Source organism: Myotis lucifugus, unplaced genomic scaffold (assembly GCF_000147115.1).
Source record: "Myotis lucifugus unplaced genomic scaffold, Myoluc2.0 scaffold_55, whole genome shotgun sequence".
Taxonomy (NCBI): Eukaryota; Metazoa; Chordata; class Mammalia; order Chiroptera; family Vespertilionidae; genus Myotis; species Myotis lucifugus.
Genome location: NW_005871103.1, coordinates 4,186,712 through 4,209,392, shown reverse-complemented (window position 1 = coordinate 4,209,392; position 22,681 = coordinate 4,186,712). Strand labels below are relative to the sequence as shown.

The 22,681-nt window shown below is 47.6% G+C and overlaps 1 protein-coding gene across 1 annotated transcript in view; it reads right to left on the bottom strand.

The window, feature by feature from the left end:
• The window catches only part of CADPS (calcium dependent secretion activator), a 447,690-nt gene that overhangs the window by 146,887 nt on the left and 278,122 nt on the right, over positions 1 to 22,681 (bottom strand). The window contains exons 10-11 of the mRNA XM_023754061.1: positions 16,182 to 16,248; positions 5,572 to 5,680 (exon numbers count right to left, since the gene is read on the bottom strand). Of these exons, the coding sequence (XP_023609829.1) occupies positions 5,572 to 5,680; positions 16,182 to 16,248 (176 nt within the window). The remainder of the gene's footprint in view (positions 1 to 5,571; positions 5,681 to 16,181; positions 16,249 to 22,681) is intronic.

Here is a 22,681-nt window from a genome sequence, read left to right as displayed (position 1 = left end):
CAAAGTCCTCACTGTATTCCATCCATCTACTTATCAGCCAGATGTGACTCTCACTCCGTTCTCTTGGAAATGCTTTCTTCACTTGGCTCCGGGCCACCTGATTTCTTCCTCCCTCCCTGGCTGATGCTGTCAGTCTCCTTTGGGATTCCTCCTCTTCTCCTGCCTCTTAAATGTTGGAGCATCCTGGGGTTTTGTTTTTGGACCTCTTCTTTATCTACACCCTGTCTTCCTGTGATGCCACCCACTCTCAAATACCAGGAACATGCTCATGGTCCCTGTGTTTCTACCTCCATCCTGGACGTCTCCCTTTGAACTGCAGGCCTGAATACCTAATGGTTTTCTTGACATCTCCATGCTTATGATGTACAATACTGACTCCTGGTCTTTCTCCCGAATGTCTCCCCATCTCAGTAAAGCTGAGAGCATCCCTCTAGTTGCTTAAGCCCACAGCCCACTCCGTACTGCTCACTTTCTCTCACTACTCACTTCCAGGGGACTTCTCATGGCCATTCATTCTTTAGGACATTATACCAGAACTTGGCCCCTTCTTTCACCCCTGGTGCTGCTATCCCGAATGGAGCCATGCTCACCTCTTATTGGGATTATTTTATAGCCTCCTATCTGCTCTGTCTGCCCCCATCATCACTCTCTAGAGTTTAGGGTAATTGGTTGAGCACAAGAGTCTGGTCACGTCACTCCTCTGCTCAAAACCTGCCAGTGATTCCACATTTCATGCAGGAAAAGTCCGGGTTCTGGCAACGCCTGCAAGGCCCACATGAGTTGACCCTCCACTACTTCTACTCTCCTCTCTCTTTCTCTCTCATGCACATATATGAACTCACTTCATGGTGGCCACGCTGGCCTCTTGCAATTCCTTGAACACTCCAGGTATGTTCTCACCTCAGGACCTTTGCACTTGCTGTTTCCTGTGCCTAGATTACTCTTCCTCTAGACGTCTGTGTGATTCACACACTCACTTCCTTCATGTCTTTGCTCAAATGTCAAATTCTTGTTCAAGCTTTCACTGATCTCTCCCCTCATTACTCATCTCTTACCTTGCTTCTTTTTCTCCATAGTTCTTATCACTATCTTACAAGCTAAATAACTTACTTTATTTCATAAGGACTAGGAGGTTTTGTCTGTTTTGTTCACTGATGTGTCCCTTGTACCTAGAATAGTACATGGCACATAGTAGGTCCTCAACAAATACTTCTTGAGTGAATGAATGCTCTATAAGCCCATCATTTCCCAGGGGCAGTTCTCAAGATTACCATTTAGAGTAAGGGAGGTGGAAGCCTCTCTGAACTCAGGCCACAGTTACATCGTGTCTGTCAACATATTCCAAAAGCCGGTGTTTTGGGGTTACTGGGAACTCAGTGGCCAGATACAAAGCTTCCTGTCTTCATCAGGTTCCTTATCATCCCACCAATTATCAGTTAAAACAGAGAGAATGATTGGTGTAATTAGCAGCCCCAAATTTCCAGCAAGGCCCAGCCACTAATCTGCTTGACATTTGTTTGGCATTGAAATAGGTGACGCGTGGACTTGGACATCATGTTGATAATATTAACCCACGTGTCCATTCCCCACGAGTGGGTGTATGTTCACAGCTTTGCACGTAGAGTTTCCAGGGATTCTAGAACAACAGGGGCTACTCCTTTATATGGAGGGTCTGATGGTGCAGCATTTTTAATGAAAGATCTCGGGTGGTTAGAATTATGGGGGGTATTTTCCTAGTTTTTTAAGGAGGGATTTTTAGAATGTGCAAGTTGGGTAAGCTAATGTACAGTGAGCAAGCTGGGAAAACTGATGAAGTGGATGGATGACATGATAAGGAGGAAAATTCTGGAGGGGGCAAGAGAAAAAGGAAGATCTTTGAGGGATGATTGAAGCCCTGAGAAGCGAGAATGAAGAAGCTCAAAGGAGAGTGGCCATCAGACCTGCTGTAGTTCAGGCTCCCTTGGGATGAGCTGTTTTGATCTGTCAGTGAATGGGGGGTAGACACCACTGGTAGGAACTTTCCCTGCCTCCCTCCCCCCTCCCCCCAACAAGGGCTGCAGCTAAGGTCAGAAAGTTAGTTCACAAGTTGCCTCAAAGTGCACAGGTAGAGAGAGAATGATGCTAAGAAGTTTTCAGATTTGTATTTAATCCTCCCAACAGCTCCCTGAGATAAGTACCTTTATTCCCATTTTGTGAAGGAGGAAATGGAGTCACAGAGAAGGCAGGAACTAGCCCATGAACTCAAAGCGGGGCTGTGAGCATCAGAGGTGAGCTTCCGGTCCCAGCTATCTAACTTCAGAGCCGAGGACTGTGACCACTGGGTGCACAGCTGAACCACATGGCCGGGCACACAGAGGTGAGGACTGTGACCACTGGGATGCATGGCCAGGCCAAATGGTTGCACACACAGAACTGAGAACTGTGACCACTGGGGTGCACGGCCAGACCACATGGCCAGGCACACAGACTGATGACTGTAACCACTGGGCAGCACGGCCGAACCACACGGCCGGGCACAGTGACAGCTGTCTGCGATGGGCCATCAGCAGCACTGGAAGCCTCATCCTGGAGGCATCAGGGTGAAGAGAAGCATCTAAAGCAGCAGCAGTGATGACATGACCGCAGTGGAGCGCAACAGAGCTTTTCCAGAAAACACGGAGACCAGGCCATGCCAAGGGGAGCAAGGAGGGAGCGAGCAGCGGGATGAAAGGAAACCAGGGAGAGCGCAGTGAGCATGGACGCGTGCCTCGGGCACAGTGTTAGACAAGGAGCAGTTCCTGGGGACGGGATCTGTGAAATGGGCGTGTGGCAGTGCCCGGGCTCTCCGTGGCGCACCGCACAGGCATCAGGAGCAGTGGGACACTCCGGGAATGGACGGAGGCTGACCAGGCGCAGGACGCTGGCCGGCTCCCGGGGGAGAGACTGGCCAATAGCTCACAGGGATGGGCCATTTACAATGGGAAAGCTGTGAAAGAATTAACTTAGTGGTTTGAAGGATTTTGAATGAATATCCTTTTATTTGAAAACTTCACCGCTTACTCTAATAGGAATTGAGACATTGTTGCATGTTCTCCGAACCACACCAGGGGAAAGGTAAAGTGCAGTGTTTTTGTCTTTAGCTTGAAACGAGTAGCCTGTACTTAAAACTTACATAGTTATTTACCAATTCCCCGAGTTAATATGTCAAGAACCCTAAGCAACGTAAAGTTGACTTAGTGCGAAAGCTTGTGTCTGGGTGACCACTGGGTCCCAGGATGATACAAAGGTGAGGATATCACAGCTACAAGGCTACCTGCCCCACCAACACTCCACAGCTGGGCCCACTGACAGCCTGGATAATGCCAAGAAGGGGGTTGGGGTGGGGGGCAGATGGGCTCAGAATCCTCTCCATTCGCACACGCACCTTTCAGGGGGCAGCTAGGGAGGTTCCTCACACCTCCGTGGGCACTGGCTAACTTGTACCTTCCTTCCACCTCCAGCTGGCAAACCTGACTGTGCATAAAACGCCCCACAAGGCTTGTTGAAATATGAGGATTCTGCCCTCCCCTCTTCTGGGTCAGAGCTTAGGTTTGGGGCCCAGGAACTTGTATTTCTAATAAGCGCTCTTTGAGAAATTCCCAGTTAGACTTTTCTTATGACAATTAGGAGTATTTAAATCTCATTTTCAATCAAATGTTACTTTGAAAATAAATAGGACATGGCACACACAAGGCAAAGAAGCTGCTGCTTATTAATCTCAAGAACACAATCACATTACTTCCCCTTTACATCACTGGTAAAGGGACTTATAAATTATGTCCCACGGGGGCAACATGATAAGAGGAAGAGAAGCTTTCTAATAGACGCGCACATTCCTTGGCTGGTGGGTGAAGAGCTGCCTCCCCGCCCCCCTCCCCCGCCCCCCCCCCCCTCCTGTGGGGAGAGGATGTGCTTCCGGGAGAACATGACAGCTACAGCTACTCCAAGTGCCCAAGGGGGTGTGGGCTGGCCCCATCCCAGCCCAGTCTCTCCCTTTACAAAACAGGACGGCAACCCTGGTCCTGTCTCCATCAGGGGTGGGGTTGGGGTGAGGACCAAGTGCAATCATGTGGAGGGAACAGTGGTGAACTGGCTTTAAACGAGTCACTGTGGGAAGATGTGGCCATTTCCCCCTCTTGTTGGCCTCCCTGCGGGTCTCAGCAAAGGTGGAACCCATTTCTCTGAAGGGAACTCAGTGGTTTGAGAAGATCGCAAACCATGACAGAACACCCGAGGGTTGGCTTTCTAAGGCAGGAGCCGCATCCTTTCAATGAGATGTCGCGTGACATTGTTTCAAACTCCAGGAGGTTCTATCTGTGATGAAGGATTTCTGGGCAGAGCCTTTAACTCCGGCTTTCTGTGGTCGGCTCTGGGGGATGCTAACCACCTCCTGGGCATGAGGCTGGGCTAAGTCCCTCGGGTGCGAATTTCTCTGAGTGGACTGGGCCCACGGGCTGCCTAGCCACACCCTCCCAGGTTCACACCCCATCTTCTCTCAAACTCTGTTTTTCTTTTATGTGTATTTTGTTGCATGTGGGAGAGCAATATGGGAGTAGAAAAAAAGGTTTTGGGCCAAATAATGCAGTATGGTTGGAAATGCTTCCCTGTGCAGATTTGGCATAAAAATAAACTTCTCCGGGAGAGGGCTGTTGGTGCTTGTTGTTCATTAATATGCTGAAATGATTTCACACCCCCACCCATTTTGAAGGTTCTCTGAGGCTGATTTCTATTCATTTTTTTTTTTCTGGGAAGAAGATAAAATGGGTGGTGGCGGGGAGAGGTGTGAGGGGGCAGGAAGTAGAACTTAGGAGAAATACTACTATTCGCGTGGTTCTCTGCGTTACACAGGCTTAGGAGCTCGGATGGCTATGCTTGTGGATTGGTGTCTTCTTGGGAAAAAAGACATTTAGGGAGCGCTTTCTCTTCATGTGCCATCAGCCAGCCTGGAAGTGTAGTTAGCAGATCTGGGTGTACAGGGCAGGCTTGGCCATGGGGACACACTATACAACCACAATACACAATCACTGGTGGAACACATCACACACACACACACGCACGCACACACACACATACACAGTCCTTGGTGTTCCTATAGGATTTCTTTCTCAGGAATTTCTTTTTTAGCATTCTAGGGTAGAGTATATACTTGATGTGGGCACAACTATGTAAAAAATCTATGCAGGGTGTCCCCAAAAAATGTGTATACATTTTAACAGCCGATAGCTCACTTTTGAAAATGAAATGTTATTTTAATAAACACTGCCTTTATAATTATTCAAAGTGTGTGTGGACATTTTTGGGGACAGTGTATCTATAGTTTTCGTTTTGATTTTACAAGGATCCATTGAATAAAACCAACGTTCCTGATTGGGATGGCATTTACCCAACCCAGATGGAAATTCCACAGGCCAGGGACTGCGTGGCTGTCCGGGTCACCTGCCTCCGAGCCCTGGGAACACGGCTTCATTAAGTAAATGCCCGACAAATACTAGTGGGGCATTGATTTGGGAAGGGGGGGGGCTTTGTGGGTTCAGGGCCGGTGGGGGCTGGTACCTGGCTGGGGGTCGGTGTAATCCACAGTGTAGCCGTCCAGCTGCAGCAGCTCCTGAGGCTCCGCTTTCTTCTCCCGGTAACTGCACATGGCGAAGGTGTACTGACTGACCTGGAGGAGAGGCAGACGGTGAGGCGGGTCCTGGGAGCCCACCGCCCCAGGAGACACCTCAGCCTTTAGCACATCCTTCCCCCACCGCCCCAGGAGGCACCTCAGCCTTTATCATGTCCTTTCCTCTGAGGCCCTATGTGCAGGAGCGGGGTTCAGAATAAGTGTTGTCACCTTTGGCTGTGTGGCATGGAACAAGTTACTCAGCCTCTCTGGTTCCTTGTGACCTCATCTGTAGACCGGATGTAATCTGAGAACCTACCTCCTCACTCAGTTTGAGGATTGAACGGGTTCACGTGGAATGCACGTAGACTCGGTTACTGATGCTCAGTAACTGCTTAACAACTGCTACCGTCACTGCTGTTATTTGAATTGGGATAAGCCACACGAAATTGCCATTTTTGCAGGTTAAATAGTGGCAATTGACTGTGGCCCTAGCCGAGACTGCCAAGCTCACATCATAACACAGGCCTTTTGGTCAGAAGTTAGGGATTACACTTTCATTTATTTATGCCCCAACTTTTTAATATGTTTTTTAGTATTTCATCTTTCCAGGCCAATTCTCAGCATCAAACCTCCCATTTACCCCCCCCCCCTCCCCCATTCCATTGAAGGAGAGCATTCAGTTCCTCTGAAAAGTCTTCTGCTCATCTCGGACAGACGCAGGAGTGACATGCTGTCAGAAGCAATGAGCGTGCCATTGCTGGGAGCCAGTCATGGGGCAGCCACCCTCTCCCACGACTCGGACGCTGTCCCGGATGTAGCCCACGCTACCCACATGGGCGGGATGCCAGTGCCGGGTGGGCCTGTGGCTGCAGGCGGCCTTCAGGACCTGTCGCCACGGTGCATCCAGCCCCGGCATGGATACTGCTCTGGCCGTCTGCCAGGAGCCCGCGGGAGAGTGAGCATCCTTCAGGCTTCAGGCTATAGGTTTGTGGCATATTAACCATCCCAATGTCAAATGCCTTGGCGGAAAAGTGCCACCTCCCTCATCTCTTAGTTCCCTTTATTAAAGGAGACATGTTCTAAGTGAACTTTGATCGCTGCTGGGGACATTCTCAGTCTCCTTCTCCATGGTGAAGTTTGTCTCTTTTTTTGAAGGCAAGAAAAATGGGCGCTCTCAAGCCCTGCAGCACCTCCCGCCTAGGAGGCCGAGGATCCCAGTGGGAGATAAAGGGAGCGTGTTTCCCGGCTGCTTTATCTGCTGCTGCCCTCTGTAGGTTTCTGATGAAACCTTTCTGCACGACTTTGTGTCTTTATACTAAAGCATGGAGTTTGCAGAACCTGTTCCTTATATTGCAAGGCCTTGGTGGGCTTCCAGGGAAACATACAGCCAGGTCACTGAGTATTTTCATGAGTGGATATGTATTATTCTCGTGATAAGCAGAACACCCAATAGCACCCTCTTCTCTTAAAGCGATATTTTAAAAATTTAAGAGTGCAAGTTTGGTGGTCACCCAGGCCTGCGCCCCACCCCAGCTCTGATAAGCTGTCACCTATCTATGTCTGAGCCCTCACCTGTATTCTGCCTGTGTCTTATTGGTGCTGGGGGATTCTCTGAGCAGTGGAGGGCTTTATACAGTGTGCGTGACCCTCACAGAGAAAATGCTCAAATGTTTACATGCATTGATGTAAACAGTTTCCTGGCATTTGGCACTGACATTCTAATATAGAGTTGGCTTAGAGAGCCATATATCTTGGTTTTATTCCCCATACTAACTGAGCCTGATTTTTCCTAGGAAGTTGAGTATGTATGATCTAATAAAGAGGTCTTCTCCTTCTCCTTCTCCTTCTCCTTCTCCTTCTCCTTCTCCTTCTCCTTCTCCTTCTCCTTCTCCTTCTCCTTCTCCTTCTCCTCCTCCTCCTCCTCCTCCTCCTCCTTCTTCTCCTTCTCCTTCTCCTTCTCCTTCTCCTTCTCCTTCTTCTTCTCATTAACTTACATATAGTATTACTCCAAGCACAGCACCAGGATTTTCCAACCCATTACTGGTCCTATAGGTAGCTGATCCCCCGTGATGTGACCGTAATTACAGATATTGCTGGAACAGCGGGCAGGATTTTTACCTGTCTCTGGCAACACCAGATGATACAGTTTGCTAATGTGAGGATTTGCCAAACAAATATAGAGTTGCAGACACTCACTTGAGAACAGAAAAAATCACAACAGAAGAGTGTTATTTCAAGATCATGCATTTACTATTAGTAAAGGCTCTGGGCTTTTTGATTTTTTCTTATTTCAGTGTGATTTTTTCTTGTTTCAGTTGCTTGCTTCTTGGAATGCTGTACACTGCTGCCCCCTTCTGGTAATACTGCTGAAGTTGTTCCTGACAACATTTGGGCTAAAATAGCTGGTTTATTAGGACCACTTTAATTTGGGATTTGGCAACTTACTTTAGGAAATCAAGGAAGGGAGAAGAAATGTTTCTCTTTGAATATCTCTACTTATTTCAAGTTTGTGGGGAACCTCAGTTTTTTCAGAGTGCTTGAGGGTGAAGGAATAGCAAAAGTTTGGCAGCTTTTTAATTTTTTTAAAGCATCCACAAGGCATCACTAAGTGAAAGCTATTCCCAATGAAATGCATCTTCTTATGTCACAGTAGAATTATACTTACACTGTATTTTGAAGAAAATTAATGAAATAGTGAGCATCTTTGCAATAATAGCATAGAAGAGCCTAGAACACATGTTGGAAGTCAGAGAGTCAACCAGCCCAGCTTGAGAGCCTGGACCAGAACAAGAGAAAACATAAAGATCTAGTGGCCTCAAAGCCCCAGCAGAATCTGAAAATGCACTCTGGAGAGATGGGCATAAAGGACTACAATTTTCACAAGTTTGGCATTTTGCAGTTGGAACGCACCTTTTCATGGAGTCCTATACTCCTGAGGGTACAATCTTTCTGCTTTTGCTTTAAAGGTGGCTAAACTTCAGATATGTGAGGAACCCCTTAGCTTATTGCCAAACAATTACTTAAACTAGGAAAAGGTTTGCAATAATGTTTTGTACATAATGGACAGGCCACATTCCTAGAGTGTGTGTATCTGGTGGGGGTAGGTTATAAATGTGCAGATTCTGTAAGTCAGAACAATTGAAACAGAATCTGGGGTCCGGGAATCTCTATTTTTCATAAGTGTCTCAGATATTTCTGATGCACATGAAAGCTTGAGAATCACTGTTTTAACATGTAGGAACTATCTTGAAATTTTAAGTTTGCCCCGAGCTTCAATTATATTTAGCAACTAGAGTCCAGATAGGAGGGTTGGTCTTTTCTTATTCCTGACTCTCCCTCTTCTTCCTCCCAGCACCCATGGGAGATTATAGTACTTGGACATACAACTGATGAAATACATTTTGTCTAAACCCCCTGTTCTTGCCTTTACTATCTTTCTTTGAGAATGATCCAGCTGTCATTTTTACTGAACCCTGGTCACTAGCCCTTGTTCAAAGTTCACATACATATATTTTAGAAAAGACTTATTTCTGTATGGCAGATTCATTCATTCATTCAATTATTTGTTCATTCACCAAATACTTAGGTAGTAAGTGGGTGCTGGGAATATAAAGATATACAACACCAGATGTGGTCCCTGCCCTCATGCCTAGCAGAAAGGTAGACATTAATTATATTAGCTCAGAAATGTGACATTAATGGCGATAAGTATTAAAAAGAGATCGATGGTACTGTAAGAGCTTGGGGATTTGGTGTAGTTGGGTGGTCAGGGAAGGTTTTCATGAGGAAACATTGACTAAAACATCACAGAGCCAAGATCTGAGGATGGAGAACACTTTTATAATGTGAAGCATACAGTTCCTGGGACCGATGACCATTTTTTAATGTGACATGGTTGTGCATGAAGAACCAGAGTCTAAATACCAGACATGTGTTAGGTTTCACTGGCCACCCGGGAGCCATGGGCTTTGGGCAAGTCATTCAACCTCAGTTCACGCTAATGTAAAAGGGGGATAAGACACTGACAGGAGGGCCACTGGGTGGAGTAGAGGGAGAGTAGGCTTGGGAGCCATACAGACCTGAATTTGAATCTTAGACCCGTTATTTTCTAGATATGCAGCCCCAGACAGCTCAGTTAACTTCACTGGGACTCAGTTTAATTAACTTTAAATGGAGGTGATATTATCTAGGGCATTTCTTAAAGTCTTCCTGCAGAGCATTTATTTTCTTCTGGTAACTGAATCCTAATTTTCCTTGGGGTAACTCCCTCTTCTCCATTTTCAGCCCATATAGTCTGTGTAGGGCCTTTAGCTGCAGGTAGGGTAGGTGGGACATAAGGCTCAGGCCTGGCCAATCTGTATCAAATCTCTTTGGCTGCAGTGATTGGTTCAGGGATGAGCATATGATCACTTTGGGCCAATGAAAGCTCAATAGGGGCCTCTGCTGGAACTACTGAGAGTGAAAAGCTTTGTTTACTCTGGGGTTGCTCCACTGTTCTAAGCCTTGACTTTATTCCTGAGTTTATTCCACAGACAGAGCTTGCTTGAGGGTGAAGCCAGCTCAGAGGAAAGCACAGTCAGGAGATGGAAGATAGAGAGAATGAGTCTTGTTGACTCCATGGAGCCCTGGACCTAGCCAGAAGACCCTTAAATTAATTACTAATTTAATTAACTAACCAGTAGGATTATTCCCCTTTTAAAACTTGAGCTAGTTTGGGTTGATTTTTATCATTTGCCACCAGAATATGAATATAAATGCCCTTAAGGACAATTGTGAAGTTGAGTGGGAAAAAGAAACACTCATTCAACCAACTACTTACATGTCTTACAATTCATTTTCATCGTTCACTTCTGTTAATCTCGTTTCCTGGTGACAACTGCTCTGTTCCAAGGCATTTTACATTATTTGTCAATATTTTATCTCGTTTAGATTTAGTAATGTTTCTGAAAGCTAGAACTGTCAGCATGTGTTTTTAAAAACTATTATGTTACCTGTAGAGAATCAGAAACAGGATATGGATTTAGGGACCACATTGTCTCGATCTGATGTAAGACAAGTGAGTTCTAGAAATTGTATGCACATAAAATCTCGCTGAGCACCAGTCCCACCTAAGTGCTTGGAGTCTTGGAAGGCATTTGGAGCCAGAAGGCATATGTTAGGTTTCATTGGCTGCGTAGGGGCCATGGGCTTTGGGAGAGTCATTCAACCTCCGTTTGCTCTAACATAAAAGGGGGATCAGACTTGTCCTCACTATAGTACAGAGAGATTGCAAAGACCAACTGGTGATCACCTTGTGAACTCTGAGGAGCATGTAAATATAAGCAATAATTAACATTACTAGAGGAACCACAGAATATTATGGTTTGTATGGTGCTGAACAGGAGAGTGGGGGGTGGGTGGATATCTCAGAAATACTTGGGCTGAAGACCAAACAAAAACTGATTTTAACCTGGAATCTTTTGGGCACAGGGGACCAATAATATGGGAGGGGAGACTCCCCACCATGGTGAGAGGGCCTCTTGTCCCTCGTCCTCTGGGGAGTTGTCGCTCTCCAGGCTCTTCTCCTCTCCTCCTTTCCCCTCCTCCTCCCACTATTTCCCCGAATGGCCGTGCCACACACTGCGCTGGAGGAAGTGTATGTGTGTGGTGGGGGAAAGAGGAAGGATCACAAGGTGAATCAGAAACAGAACTGGCCTTGAAACAGCACACAGTGTACCGGGGGAGGCCAGGCAGAGGCCCAGGGAAGTCAGAGAGGCTGCTGGGCCATGTGAGTGCACTGAGGAGAGAACCACCCATAACTTAGCACTGCTTCTCTGGATGTAGTGTGTCTCTCCATCTACATTGTGCTCTCCTCAGACTGGGCATCAGCTCTTCTTGCCTGCCCAGCATCCATTTCTCCTGGCACTGGCATCCTGATTCTGCACTGGAGACAGCTCCGTGGGCCTGATCATCAAAGTGCCATCGCCTGCCCCTGCTAAAAGTTGGGTGCGTGATCCAAGCTGGACCAACCCAATTCTCTCTCTCAGGTTTGGCTTTTGAGTGGAGACTGGAGGACAGAAAATGGTCAGAGCTGACTTTGTCATGACGCTAGCGGTGGTTCCCACAACCTAGATTTCTGGAACTGGTTCTGTTTGTAATAAGGACTGGTCACTCAACCTTTTCAGCAATCCCATGGATTACCTCAGTGCCTTCCAATACATTCTTTAAAAAAAATCTTAGTTAGCTTGAGTCTGTTTGTGCTGTTTGCCTATAAAGAACGCTAATAGAGTTCTTCTGGAAGTGAGGGACAGGGCCTCGGAGTCCTTCTCTATGAGCTACCAATGAGCCCTATACAAAGTAGGTGCTCAATAGATATCGGTCCATTGGTAGTCCGAGGAAATGTATCTTAAAATAAAATCTCTTTTATTGCTTAGCCATGGATTCTTTTGGAGGTTGGACATCATTCCAAACCTTTCATTTGGCTAATTTACTTTAAGGTTTTGCTGTACCCCGTAGCAATATGAAAGCAAAGATCACCTCTTGCTTACAGCCAGAGAAGCATTTTGCCTCAGTGGCAGGCACTTGAGTAGATCTCTAGGAGGTCTAGTCTTAGGAGCTCAGGGTTGGTGGAACTTTCAAGGCCTAAGAGGTGTTTGCCTCATGGTGAGGTTTCAGAACTGAGAGTGATCTAAATACCAGTCAGTGCTTAGGGCCAACACAGTAACCTGATAAACACCTTAGTCACTAAATTAAGGTGGCACACTTTGTGATGTCATTTAGAGTACAGCAGAAATTAACTTTTCACAAATTGAATTATAGTTTACATGCTCTGGTGGAGCTTGCAATTAAAAAAGAGGCAATGGCAAATTCCTCTGTAAATGGAAAAATCCTGATGCAAAAAGCAAACAAACAAAAAAAGGAGGGATTTTCAAAGACATGTATTACTACTTTTGGTTATTTTTTTCTTAAAGAAATACTCGAGAGCAAAGATACTATTTAAATATTACTAATGTATTACTAGTATCAATATCTGCATCCATATCTGTACCTGTATACACTGATGTTCTGTGCTGCATGGTTAATAATAGTCCCATTTGGGGAAGCCCAGAAGTCTATCAAAAAGAAAAATTCTAGTTGCTGAGAGAGTAAATCTTAAAATATCCCATCATAAGAAAAAAAAGGGGGAGATTTACAGGTAATAGAGCCAGAGCTATATGTGCAAACATAGGGAAATGTCTACAATGATTTTTTAAAGCAATTTGCAGAACAACTTGAAGAGTTTGATTATTTTTGGTTAAAGAAAGTCTATCTGGAAATATACATTCCAGACTGTAAACATCGTTATAAGGGGTCGGTTGAGGCTTCTGGAAGCCCAGGCATCAAGAAGAGTGGAGTGCTCCCCTACAGGTAGTTAACTATCAAACACACTAACAATAAACTAGACCACCAACATACACCATACACAAAAATAAACTCAAAATGGATAAAGGACTTAAATGTAAGATGGGAAACCATAAAAATCTTAGAAGAAGCCATAGGCAGCAAAATAGCAGACATCTGTCATAGCAATATCTTTACCGATACAGCTCCTAGGGCAATGGAAACTAAAGAGAAAATAAACAAATGGAACTACATCAAAATAAAAAGCTTCTGCACAGCAAAAGAAACCATCAACAAAACAACAAGAAAGCCCACTGCATGGGAGAACATATTTGCCAACGATATCTCCGATAAGGGTTTAATCTCCAACATTTACAGGAAACTCATAGAACTTAACAAAAGGAAGATAAACAATCCAATCAAAAAATGGGCAAAGGACCTAAATAGACACTTTTCGAAAGAGGACATTCAGAAAGCCAAGAGACATATGAAAACATGCTCAAAGTCACTAATCATCTGAGAGATGCAAATCAAAACAACAATGAGGTACCATCTCACACCTGCCAGAATGGCTACCATCAACAAATCAACAAACGGCAAATGATGGAGAGGATGTGGAGAAAAAGGAACACTTGTGCACTGCTGGTGGGAATGCAGACTGGTGCAGCCACTGTGGAGAACAGTATGGAGTTTCCTCAAAAAGTTAAAAATGGAACTCCCATTTGACCCAGTGATCCCACTTCTAGGAATATATCCCAAGAAAACAGAAACACCAATCAGAAAGAATATCTGCACCCCTATGTTCATAGCAGCACAATTCACCATAGCTAAGATTTGGAAACAGCCTAAATGCCCATCAACAGATGAATGCATTAGAAAACTGTGGTACATCTACACAATGGAATACTACGCTGCTGTAAAAAGGAAGGAATTCTTACCATTTGCAACAGCATGGATGGAACTGGAGAGCATTATGCTAAGTGAAATAAGCCAGTCAATGAAAGAAAAATACCACATGATCTCACTCACTTATGGATAATAAAGAACATTATAAACTGATGAACAAAAATAGATACAGAGGCAGAACAGCATCAAACAGACTGTCAAACTACAGCAAGAAGGCTGGGGAGGGTTGGGGCAGGAGGTAAGAGATCAACCGAAGGACTTGTATGCATGCATACAAGCATAACCAATGGACACAAGACACTGGGGAATAGGGGAGGCCAGGGGAAGGTCAAGGGGGGAAAAAGGAGACATATATACTGCTCTTTGTAATACTTTAAGCAATAAAAGAAAATTAAAAAAAATAAATTAATTAAATTAAAAAAATAGATGTTAAAAAGTCCAACTAAATTCTGAATTTTCTCAGGAGTATCTTAGTGTCTTTAGAAACAGCAAATTCTTCTAAAACAATGTTGGTGTCCCACTGCCCTAAACAGGCACAGGCTTGCTCCGTCCCTGGGGTCCCCCGTCACAGACGGGGTGGGAGTTCACCTCTCCTACTTATCTACACTAATAAAAGAGAAACATGGTAATTTGCGTACGACCGCTACCCTTCCCATTGGCTAATCAGTGAGTATATGCAAATTAACTGTCAGCCAAGATGGCGGCCGGCAGCCAGGCAGCTGGAAGCGAACATGAGGCTTGCTTGCTCCAGTGACTGCAGACTCCAACGTTCCCCACCTGACTTGCCGGCCTCTGAGCTGGCAGTTTGAAACATTCTAACAAATATAGGCCGGGATCTCAGAGCTGAAGTTATACATTGTTTCGATTATAGAACCGAAACAAACCAGATACCTGCTCTCAGAGCTAGAGCCAGAGCTAAAGCTGGCCCAGAATAAAATAAAAAAAAAGGAGCGGTTGGGAGCTTCAATCAACAACCACCAGCCTGAAAGCAGCCCTCAGCCCCTCAGCCAGCCTGGCCAGGCACCCCAGTGGGGGACCCCACCTTGAAGGGTGTGTGACCAGCTGCAAACAGCCATCATCCCCTCACCCAGACTGGCCAGGCACCCCAGCGGGGACCCCCACCCTGATCCAGGACACCCTTCAGGGCAAACCAGCTGGCCCCCAGGCCTCTATCCTATATAGTAAAAGGGTAATATGCCTCCCAGCACCGGGATCAGCGGGAGCCGCGAGGCCTCCTGGCACCGGATCAGCGTGACAGGGGGCAGAGCCATAACCTCCCCATCGGCCTGTGGCTCTGTGTGTGACAGGCTGCGCCCCAACCCCCTGATCAGCCCTGCTCTGTGGGTGACAGAGGGCGGCGCTCCCAACCCCCCCTCCCCCACTCACAGACCCTGCTGTGTGTGTGACAGGGTAGAGCCATAACCTCCCCATCGGCCCTGCCCTGAGTGACAGTGGCGGTGCCCCAACCCCCTGATCGGCCCTGCTCTGTGGGTGATAGAGGGCGGTGCCCTAACTCCACAATTGGCCCTACTCTGTGCATGACAGGGGGGAGCTCCTCAACCCCCTGATCGGCCCTGCTCTGTGCATGACAGGGGGCAGCGCCCAACCCCCTGATTGGCCCTGCTCTGTGCGTGACAGGGGGTGGCGCCACAACCTCCCCATCGACCCTGCCTTGAGTGTGACAGGGGGCAGTGCCCCAACCCCCCAATCAGCCATACCCTGAGCGTGACTGAGGGTGGCATCGCAACCTCCTGATCCGCCCTGCTCTGTGCATGACAGGGGGCGGCACCCCAACTCCCCAATCAGCCCTGCTCTGAGCCCGACCAGGGGCTGCACCTAGGGATTGGGCCTGCCCTCTGCCACCTGGGAGCAGGCCTAAGCCAGCAGGTCGTTATCTCCCGAGGGGTCCCAGACTGCGAGAGGGCACAGGCCGGGCTGAGGGCCTCCCTCTTCCCCCCCCACCCCGAGAGTGCACAAATTTTTGTGCACTGGGCCTCTAGTCTTATATAATTCTGTATTATCAGAGTAGAAACTAATGAGCATGCATTGATTTTTAAATTTTTAAAGTGATATAATAGAAATAGGCAAAGGAGCACAGGGAACCCTGGGCTCTGGAAATGTGCGTCTGCCTCTGGTTGGTGGTCACATGGGTCTGTGAGGGCACAACTGCATTGAGCTGCTGCTTGAGCTTTGTGTGCTTCAGGTATTTACATCCATTAAACACCATCCGTTAATCCTGTCACAGGGTTAAAACTGATGGCTCTGAAGGCGGATATTAGAGTTGAAGAGTTACCTGCACCAACACAAAGAACCTTTTCTTCCATCTCTTCCAGACATTCTTGCCGATGGCCCATAAATACCTAAGGGAAAGGGAAAAGACACAGTTGCATTAATGCTTGTGTGAGTGCATTGTTCAAGTTGTCCTTAAACCAGCGGTCGCCAACCTTTCAGACCTCACGGACCACTAACACACTTGACCGTGAGGCTTGGTGCTCATAACCAAAGACATGCACACCGTCCAGAAAGAGAAAGCAGAGTCGAGCTGAGTGAGAAACAGCAGCCAAGTCACTTCCCATCCTCAGACTGTCGGCCCCAGGAGGCACCCTGAGAAAGTTACATTGTGACTTAATTTGTGCACGCGCTCGGGGAAACTCCTAAAAGGTGTGGTGCAAAGCGAAAAAAATTCGTGCTAAATCTCACAACTACCAATTCTTTCACCTCTTACCAAGTTGCATTCAGGAAAACCTTCCCTCAGGTTCTTTTCTTTTTTTTTTTTCTGCCAAAGGCAGGTGTATGCGTTACAGGGAAGAAGTTGGAAGAAGTTTCAAGTCGACAGAGAAAGTCCTCCCTGGACTCCTCCCTTTCCCCCAAATGCTCTTCTGTTGGTGGAAACTCATCGTTATACAGAAACATGAAATAAAAAGGAGGGTTTAAGGACCACGGAGGCAAGGTCAAAGCCATCGGGAGATATTAAGACCAGTGTTGCTAGTTCACTCAGGAATTACCCCAACGGCCTGCGGATTGTTACACGTTGAACTGGCGCTGATCCAGGAAGGGAGGCTGGTGGTTTTCAGACTCTCCTAGGCCAGGTGAGGAGAGAGCTGGTCAAACCCCAACACTTCCAAACACCCCAGCCCAGGACTGGCTTCACCTGCTGTCAGAACCAACGGGGCAACTTCCAAACCCTCACTTCACCAAGAATCAGGCAGCATGTCTGCTTGGAGCAGAGAGAACAATGCACCTAATTACAACTGATGCTGATTGACAAGTTTCAGGGGCCCTGGGAGTGGCTGGTGGCCCAAATCTACTCAGACCTTCAAGCCAGAACCTGGGAGTCCCCTGGCGCCTCTGTTCCCTCCTCCTTGCTCCTCAGTCGCCAAGTGCAGCTGATTCACCTGCTGCAAAGTTCCTCCTCTGCTCAGTCCTCCCCTCCCACCTCCACCACGTCAGCCCGGGCCACAGGTCCGCGCCCAGGGACAGTGCAGGGGACAGTGGTTTCCTCCTCCTGGTCCTGGGACAGGGCCACCGTCTGCAGTGCTCTCACGTCTCCCCCGCTGAAACTCCAGTGGGTCTCCCCATTTACATGACGGGAGCCCCAAACTCTGGCTGCTCACGTTCTATCATGATTTATCCCATATCTGCCCACCATTTATCTTATGATTCACCTGAAAGTTTAAGTTGACTTGTTTAACATGAATACATTTACTTTGAAAGAAAACTTTACATTGTAGCCTTGATACACCCGTGATATGTTATGCGGCACACATTAAAATGCATGAGGACCTATTTAACTAATACATGCGTGTCTGTGCATAGTAAACGACCTTGTGTGCCCTTAGCGGTGTGAATACCCCCGGGGAAGCCTTCCCCTCTGGAGACAACATGCAGCATCCTGACCGGCCTGGTGGCGCTTCCTTTTCTGGCCCCGGTGAACTCTCCAGGCTCAGCTGGTGACTCGTATTGTCTGTAATTCCTGGCCGCGTGGCTTCACACCTCCATCTGTGACTTTGCACAGTTACGCTGCCTGAGAGCCTTCTCCCCGCTCCTGAGGTTAGAACTCACATCTTCCTGGTCTCCGTCCTTATTGATGTCACCGCCCCCTGGGCCGCGTAAGTCAATCCTGTGCTGGCAGCAGTAACGTACTAGTACTGGCTTTTATACTCACACACCCGCTGGACTGTGAGCTCCTGGAGGGAAGGAACCTGGTTCTTTCTAAGTTTCTTGCACAGAAACCTCTCCTTTTCAATTTCCTAGTGCAGTTCCTGACAGACCTGCCCCTTGAACTGTGTGTGTCCTCTAATACACAGATTTTTTTCAGTAAATACAGTCTGCCTGTCGTATCTGAGGGTTTCACATTTGCAGATTCAGTCAACATGGATCAAAAACAGAATTTTGGATTCCCAACCACGGTTTCCCACCCTCGGATTCTGGCGGACTTCAACCCTGGATGAATCTGCGGATGTGACGGGCCTGTGCGGGGGTTCGGTGTCTCTAACTGCAGAACAGTTGAGAGGTCAACTGCGTATGGTAGGTGGTCAATAAGTATTTGCAATATTTTAATTGGTTTTGAACGCCATGTTCTTGGGAAACCAGAGCAGCCTTTATAATGATTTCTGATGAGATTTAAAAACATCACATAAAGACGTGCAATGCATCACCAAGTCTTTGGAGTTCTCCTTCCAAAGTATATCCCACCTATTTCTACCTCCACTGCTACTCCCCGACTATGTCACCTCCACCTGGGCCATGGCAATAGGCTCCTCCCTGGTCTCCCCTCTTTCACTCTTGCCTCAAACTCCATTCACTTCACAGCAGTGACATTTTAACTTGGGAAATTGTATCAGTAACACACTCATCCTAAATAAGGATGGAAAATCCTTAGGCAGGGGAGAGACAAGGTTATATTTCTACTTAAGATGATCCCAGTGGCCGTGGTGGCGAATGTGCTGTTGATGCGAGGGGCAAGAGAAGCAGGGAGCCAACGAGGAGAGGGTGACAGTGTGACAGTGTGCAGGTGAGAGGGGGTGGGCTGGAACTAGGCTGAGGCTGTGGGAACGGTTGAATGGCTGTTCGTCACCCTGCAGCCAACTGGGTCAGCTCTGTTATTATGTGGAGCACACTGCTGTCCTGGACAGAGCTCTCAGCCTTCTTGAGGTAATATCTATATATATAAAAGCCTAATATGCAAATTTTCCCTGTGGGAGTTTGACCAGGAGACTGATCACTCGCTATGATGTGCACTGACCACCAGGGGTCGGCGTGGAATGAAGGAAATCCCCAGTAGGCAGCCGGCAGCTGGGGAAGGGAGGCCCCAGTCAGCAGCTGGAAGGCCCCGATCGACCCTGATCACTGGCCAGGCCTAGGGACCCTACCTGTGCACGAATTCCATGCACCGGGCCTCTAGTATTATCATAGTCATGCAGAAATGGAGGCTGGGCCATGGACAGGGACAGAGAGGGTACTGTCTGTGCTGGTGAGGAGCCTTCCAGAGCTAGTTCTGCCAGTTCCCTTAGATGCTGGGCAAGCTGCTTAACCTCCCGGTGTTCTCCACACAGGGCCAGGGGTGTGTTGTGTGGGGGCGGATTAAGCAGGTGATGCTTGAGAAGCATAAGCATGAGGCATGGCAGAAAGTAGATGCCCAATAAAAGCTGCCTTATGATAAAACCAGAGGCCTGGTGCACTGGGGGGGTCCCTCAGCCCGGCCTGAGCCCTTTCACAGTCCGGGACCCTTCGGGGGGTGTCCGGCAGGCAGATATCCGCGAAGGGGTCCTTAGCACTGCTGCGGAGGCAGAAGAGGCTCCAGCCACTGCCGCTGCGCTCACCAGCCATGAGCCTGGCTTCTGGCTGAGCAGCACCCCCCTGTGGGAGCACTGTTTTGCATTGAGCATCTGCCCCCTGGTGGTCAGTGTGCATCATAGCAACCGGTCATTCTGCTGTTGGTGGATTTGCATATTAGAGCTTTATTATATAGGATATCTCCCTGTACAGAGGAAAGCATAGCATTACTTGTAGTAAACAATAGCTAGATGTGTGAAAGGAGAGCTCCTTGGGCATATGTACATAGATGAAATAAAAGATCAAATAAAGAAAGTGCATGAAGAATTTTATATTTTTAGTAACAACTGCCAGGTTGTAACAGTCTCATAATTTCTGAAATTATACTGGCAGCTACTACTCATTTTCTCTTCCCCCTTAACTTAAATCCACATAAAGAGATTAGAAACGATGAATGCCGCTGCTACATCTAAAGCGTTTATACTTTTAGTGGATGAGAATGGAAGTAGGAAAACGAGTTCTCTGGTTCCCATAGAATGTAACTCACATGGAATCACTAACTTTTCTTCAGAAAAAAAACACCACTACTGCTGAGGGAAGTTGTGCTCGCCTTCTGTGCTATGCCAAGCACTTTGCAGGAACACATTGCACCCACACGGAGGGGTAAGAGCTTGACTGTGCAGCCAGGCTGCCTAGCTTTGTGTGTGACCTTGGGCAAGTCACTAGACTTATCTCTGCCTTAGTTTTCTCACCTGTACAATGGGGATAATAACAGCGGTACCTACTTCAAAGGCTGTCATGAGGATTAAAGTAGCTAGTGAGAGATAAAGTGCTTAGAACAATAACTGGCACAACACAAACACTTATTATTTGCTATTAATCCTACTTTTCAGTTTAGGAAACTGATGTTCAGAAAGTTCAAGCACCTTCCCTAGGGCCCCAGTGGTGAATGGCAGCAGCAGAATTTAATCTAGAACCGGAACAGCCTGGCTCTAGGGCACCCTCTTCCCTACCATCTCCTCCTGGTCTAGAGGACAAGCTTGGTTTCTTTCTAGAAACAAGACCAGGAGTAGTTATTTCAGCTGGGCACACAGAGAGAGGACTTCTGGTGAACGGCTCCGGGTGAGCGAGCCGAGTGGGTCAGAGAAGATGCAGCAGCCCTCCTATGGAAAGTGGTGGATGATCTGTGTGGAGGGGGCTTCCCCTCGGAGGTTTTCCTCAGAATCCATCGTTAATGTGGCACCTGCCTGAAGGTGTCAAAACGGAGAAAACTGAGGGCTGCCACGTCCTGCTTCTGGTGGTGGGCTCCTGCGCTGTCTTCTCTCAGGGTGAGGCGTGCTCATAAACAGAAGGGGAAGCACCTGGGGCAGATGAAGCCTGTCATTGCAGACACACAGGTGCCCTCATCCTACGGACAGCTGTCTGTGTGGGCATTGGTGGCCCCGGACTCTCTCTTCAGGCCGCATGGATATGTGGAAAGCTGGGTTTATGAACAGATAAACCAGCAATGTGGTGCCGTGAGCCGAAGTCTGGCCTGGTGGGTATATCTCAGACTCAGAGTGGGAACACCTAGGTGAGATCCTGGGCCTGTCGTGAGCTGTCCCTTGGCTTAGCTACCTGTGCCTCAGTTTCCTCAGCCGTAAGTGGGGATAGCACAGCACCTACTCCATCAGTTGTTGTGAGGGCTGGTGGAGGTGATACATGTCAAGTGTTTAGCACAGCAACTGGCACGTAGTAGGAACTTGATAATGTTAGGCATTGCTGTTGCGTGTTGTTATTCTTGCTGCTACTAGTAGTAGTGGTAGTAGTAGTAGAAATAGTAGTCCTAGTAGAAAGAGTCTGTAACTACCAACTTTGCAAAGGATTCACCTTTGGATTCTTTATTTCAATCGATGTCCTGCTCTCAGGCACCTATCTGTTGGGAGACAGGGTGAGGTGCACATGTCTGGGTGTGGGTCTCCAGGTCACATTTTGCATCAGGATTCTAATGCATCCTGTCCTGTAGCATTTCTGTAAGTCCCATGCTAGTGGGCCACTGTCATCCCTACCACTCCCTGCGGCATTTTAGTTCTATGAGAGTCCAGAGTGAACTACAAAGGACTAACAAGAGACCAGGAAGCCCGGCCGGTGTGGCTCGGTGGTTGAGCATCTACCCAGGAACCAAGAGGTCACCAGTTTGATTCCTGGTCTGGGCATGTGCCCAAGTTGCAGGCTCAATCTCCAGTAGGGGGCGTGCAGGAGGCAGCGATTAAAGTTTTTCTCTTATAGATGTTTCCATCTCTCTCTCCCTCTCCCTTCCTCTCTCCCTAAAAATCAATAAAAACACCTTTTTAAAAAAAGAGACATGAGGAAGGTGCACTTGGGTTCAACTTAAGTCCCAGGAATCCCAGTCAAAGGCATGGAAGACTCCCTGGCCTCAGGGTCCCCTGCCCTGGACTACTTGGCAGGGCAGCACCCGGGTGTATAAAAAAATGGGACAGTGTCCTTTACGTGGTGTTTGTGACTTTAAGTGAAGTAGGACCTCAGCTGTTTATTAAGCACCTACTGTGGTTAGCACTAGCGTGCACATGATGGGCACTCAATAGGTATCCCTGGGGAAAATGTTTTATTGTGTATCTTCTGTTAGGGTGCCTGGGGATGGGCAGCCAGTGCCAGGAGAAGAGCAGGTGGCCCCCTCACGTAGCCCATGAGCACCTCATAAAGGAGCCCGAGTGACTGACAAGCCCAGAAATGGGGGTTGGTGTTGCCCTGGTCCAGGAGTAGAGGGAGACATTTGTTTTCTCTGGGAAAAATCTTTTCCCCCCAGAAATTCTTCATGACATTTTTTTTCTAAGAAGAGCAGTCACAGTGAGACAAAAACCATGATTCCTACCGGGAGGCCTCCCTCCCCTCCCGGGGGAGTGAGAGAGAACAAGGCGGGGAGGCGCTGAGACTCTAGTGGCTCAGTCTTATAGCAGCCTAGCAGGACCCATGGCTGAGGAAAGGCGCAAAGCATGGGTGAATGCAAACAGACCAATG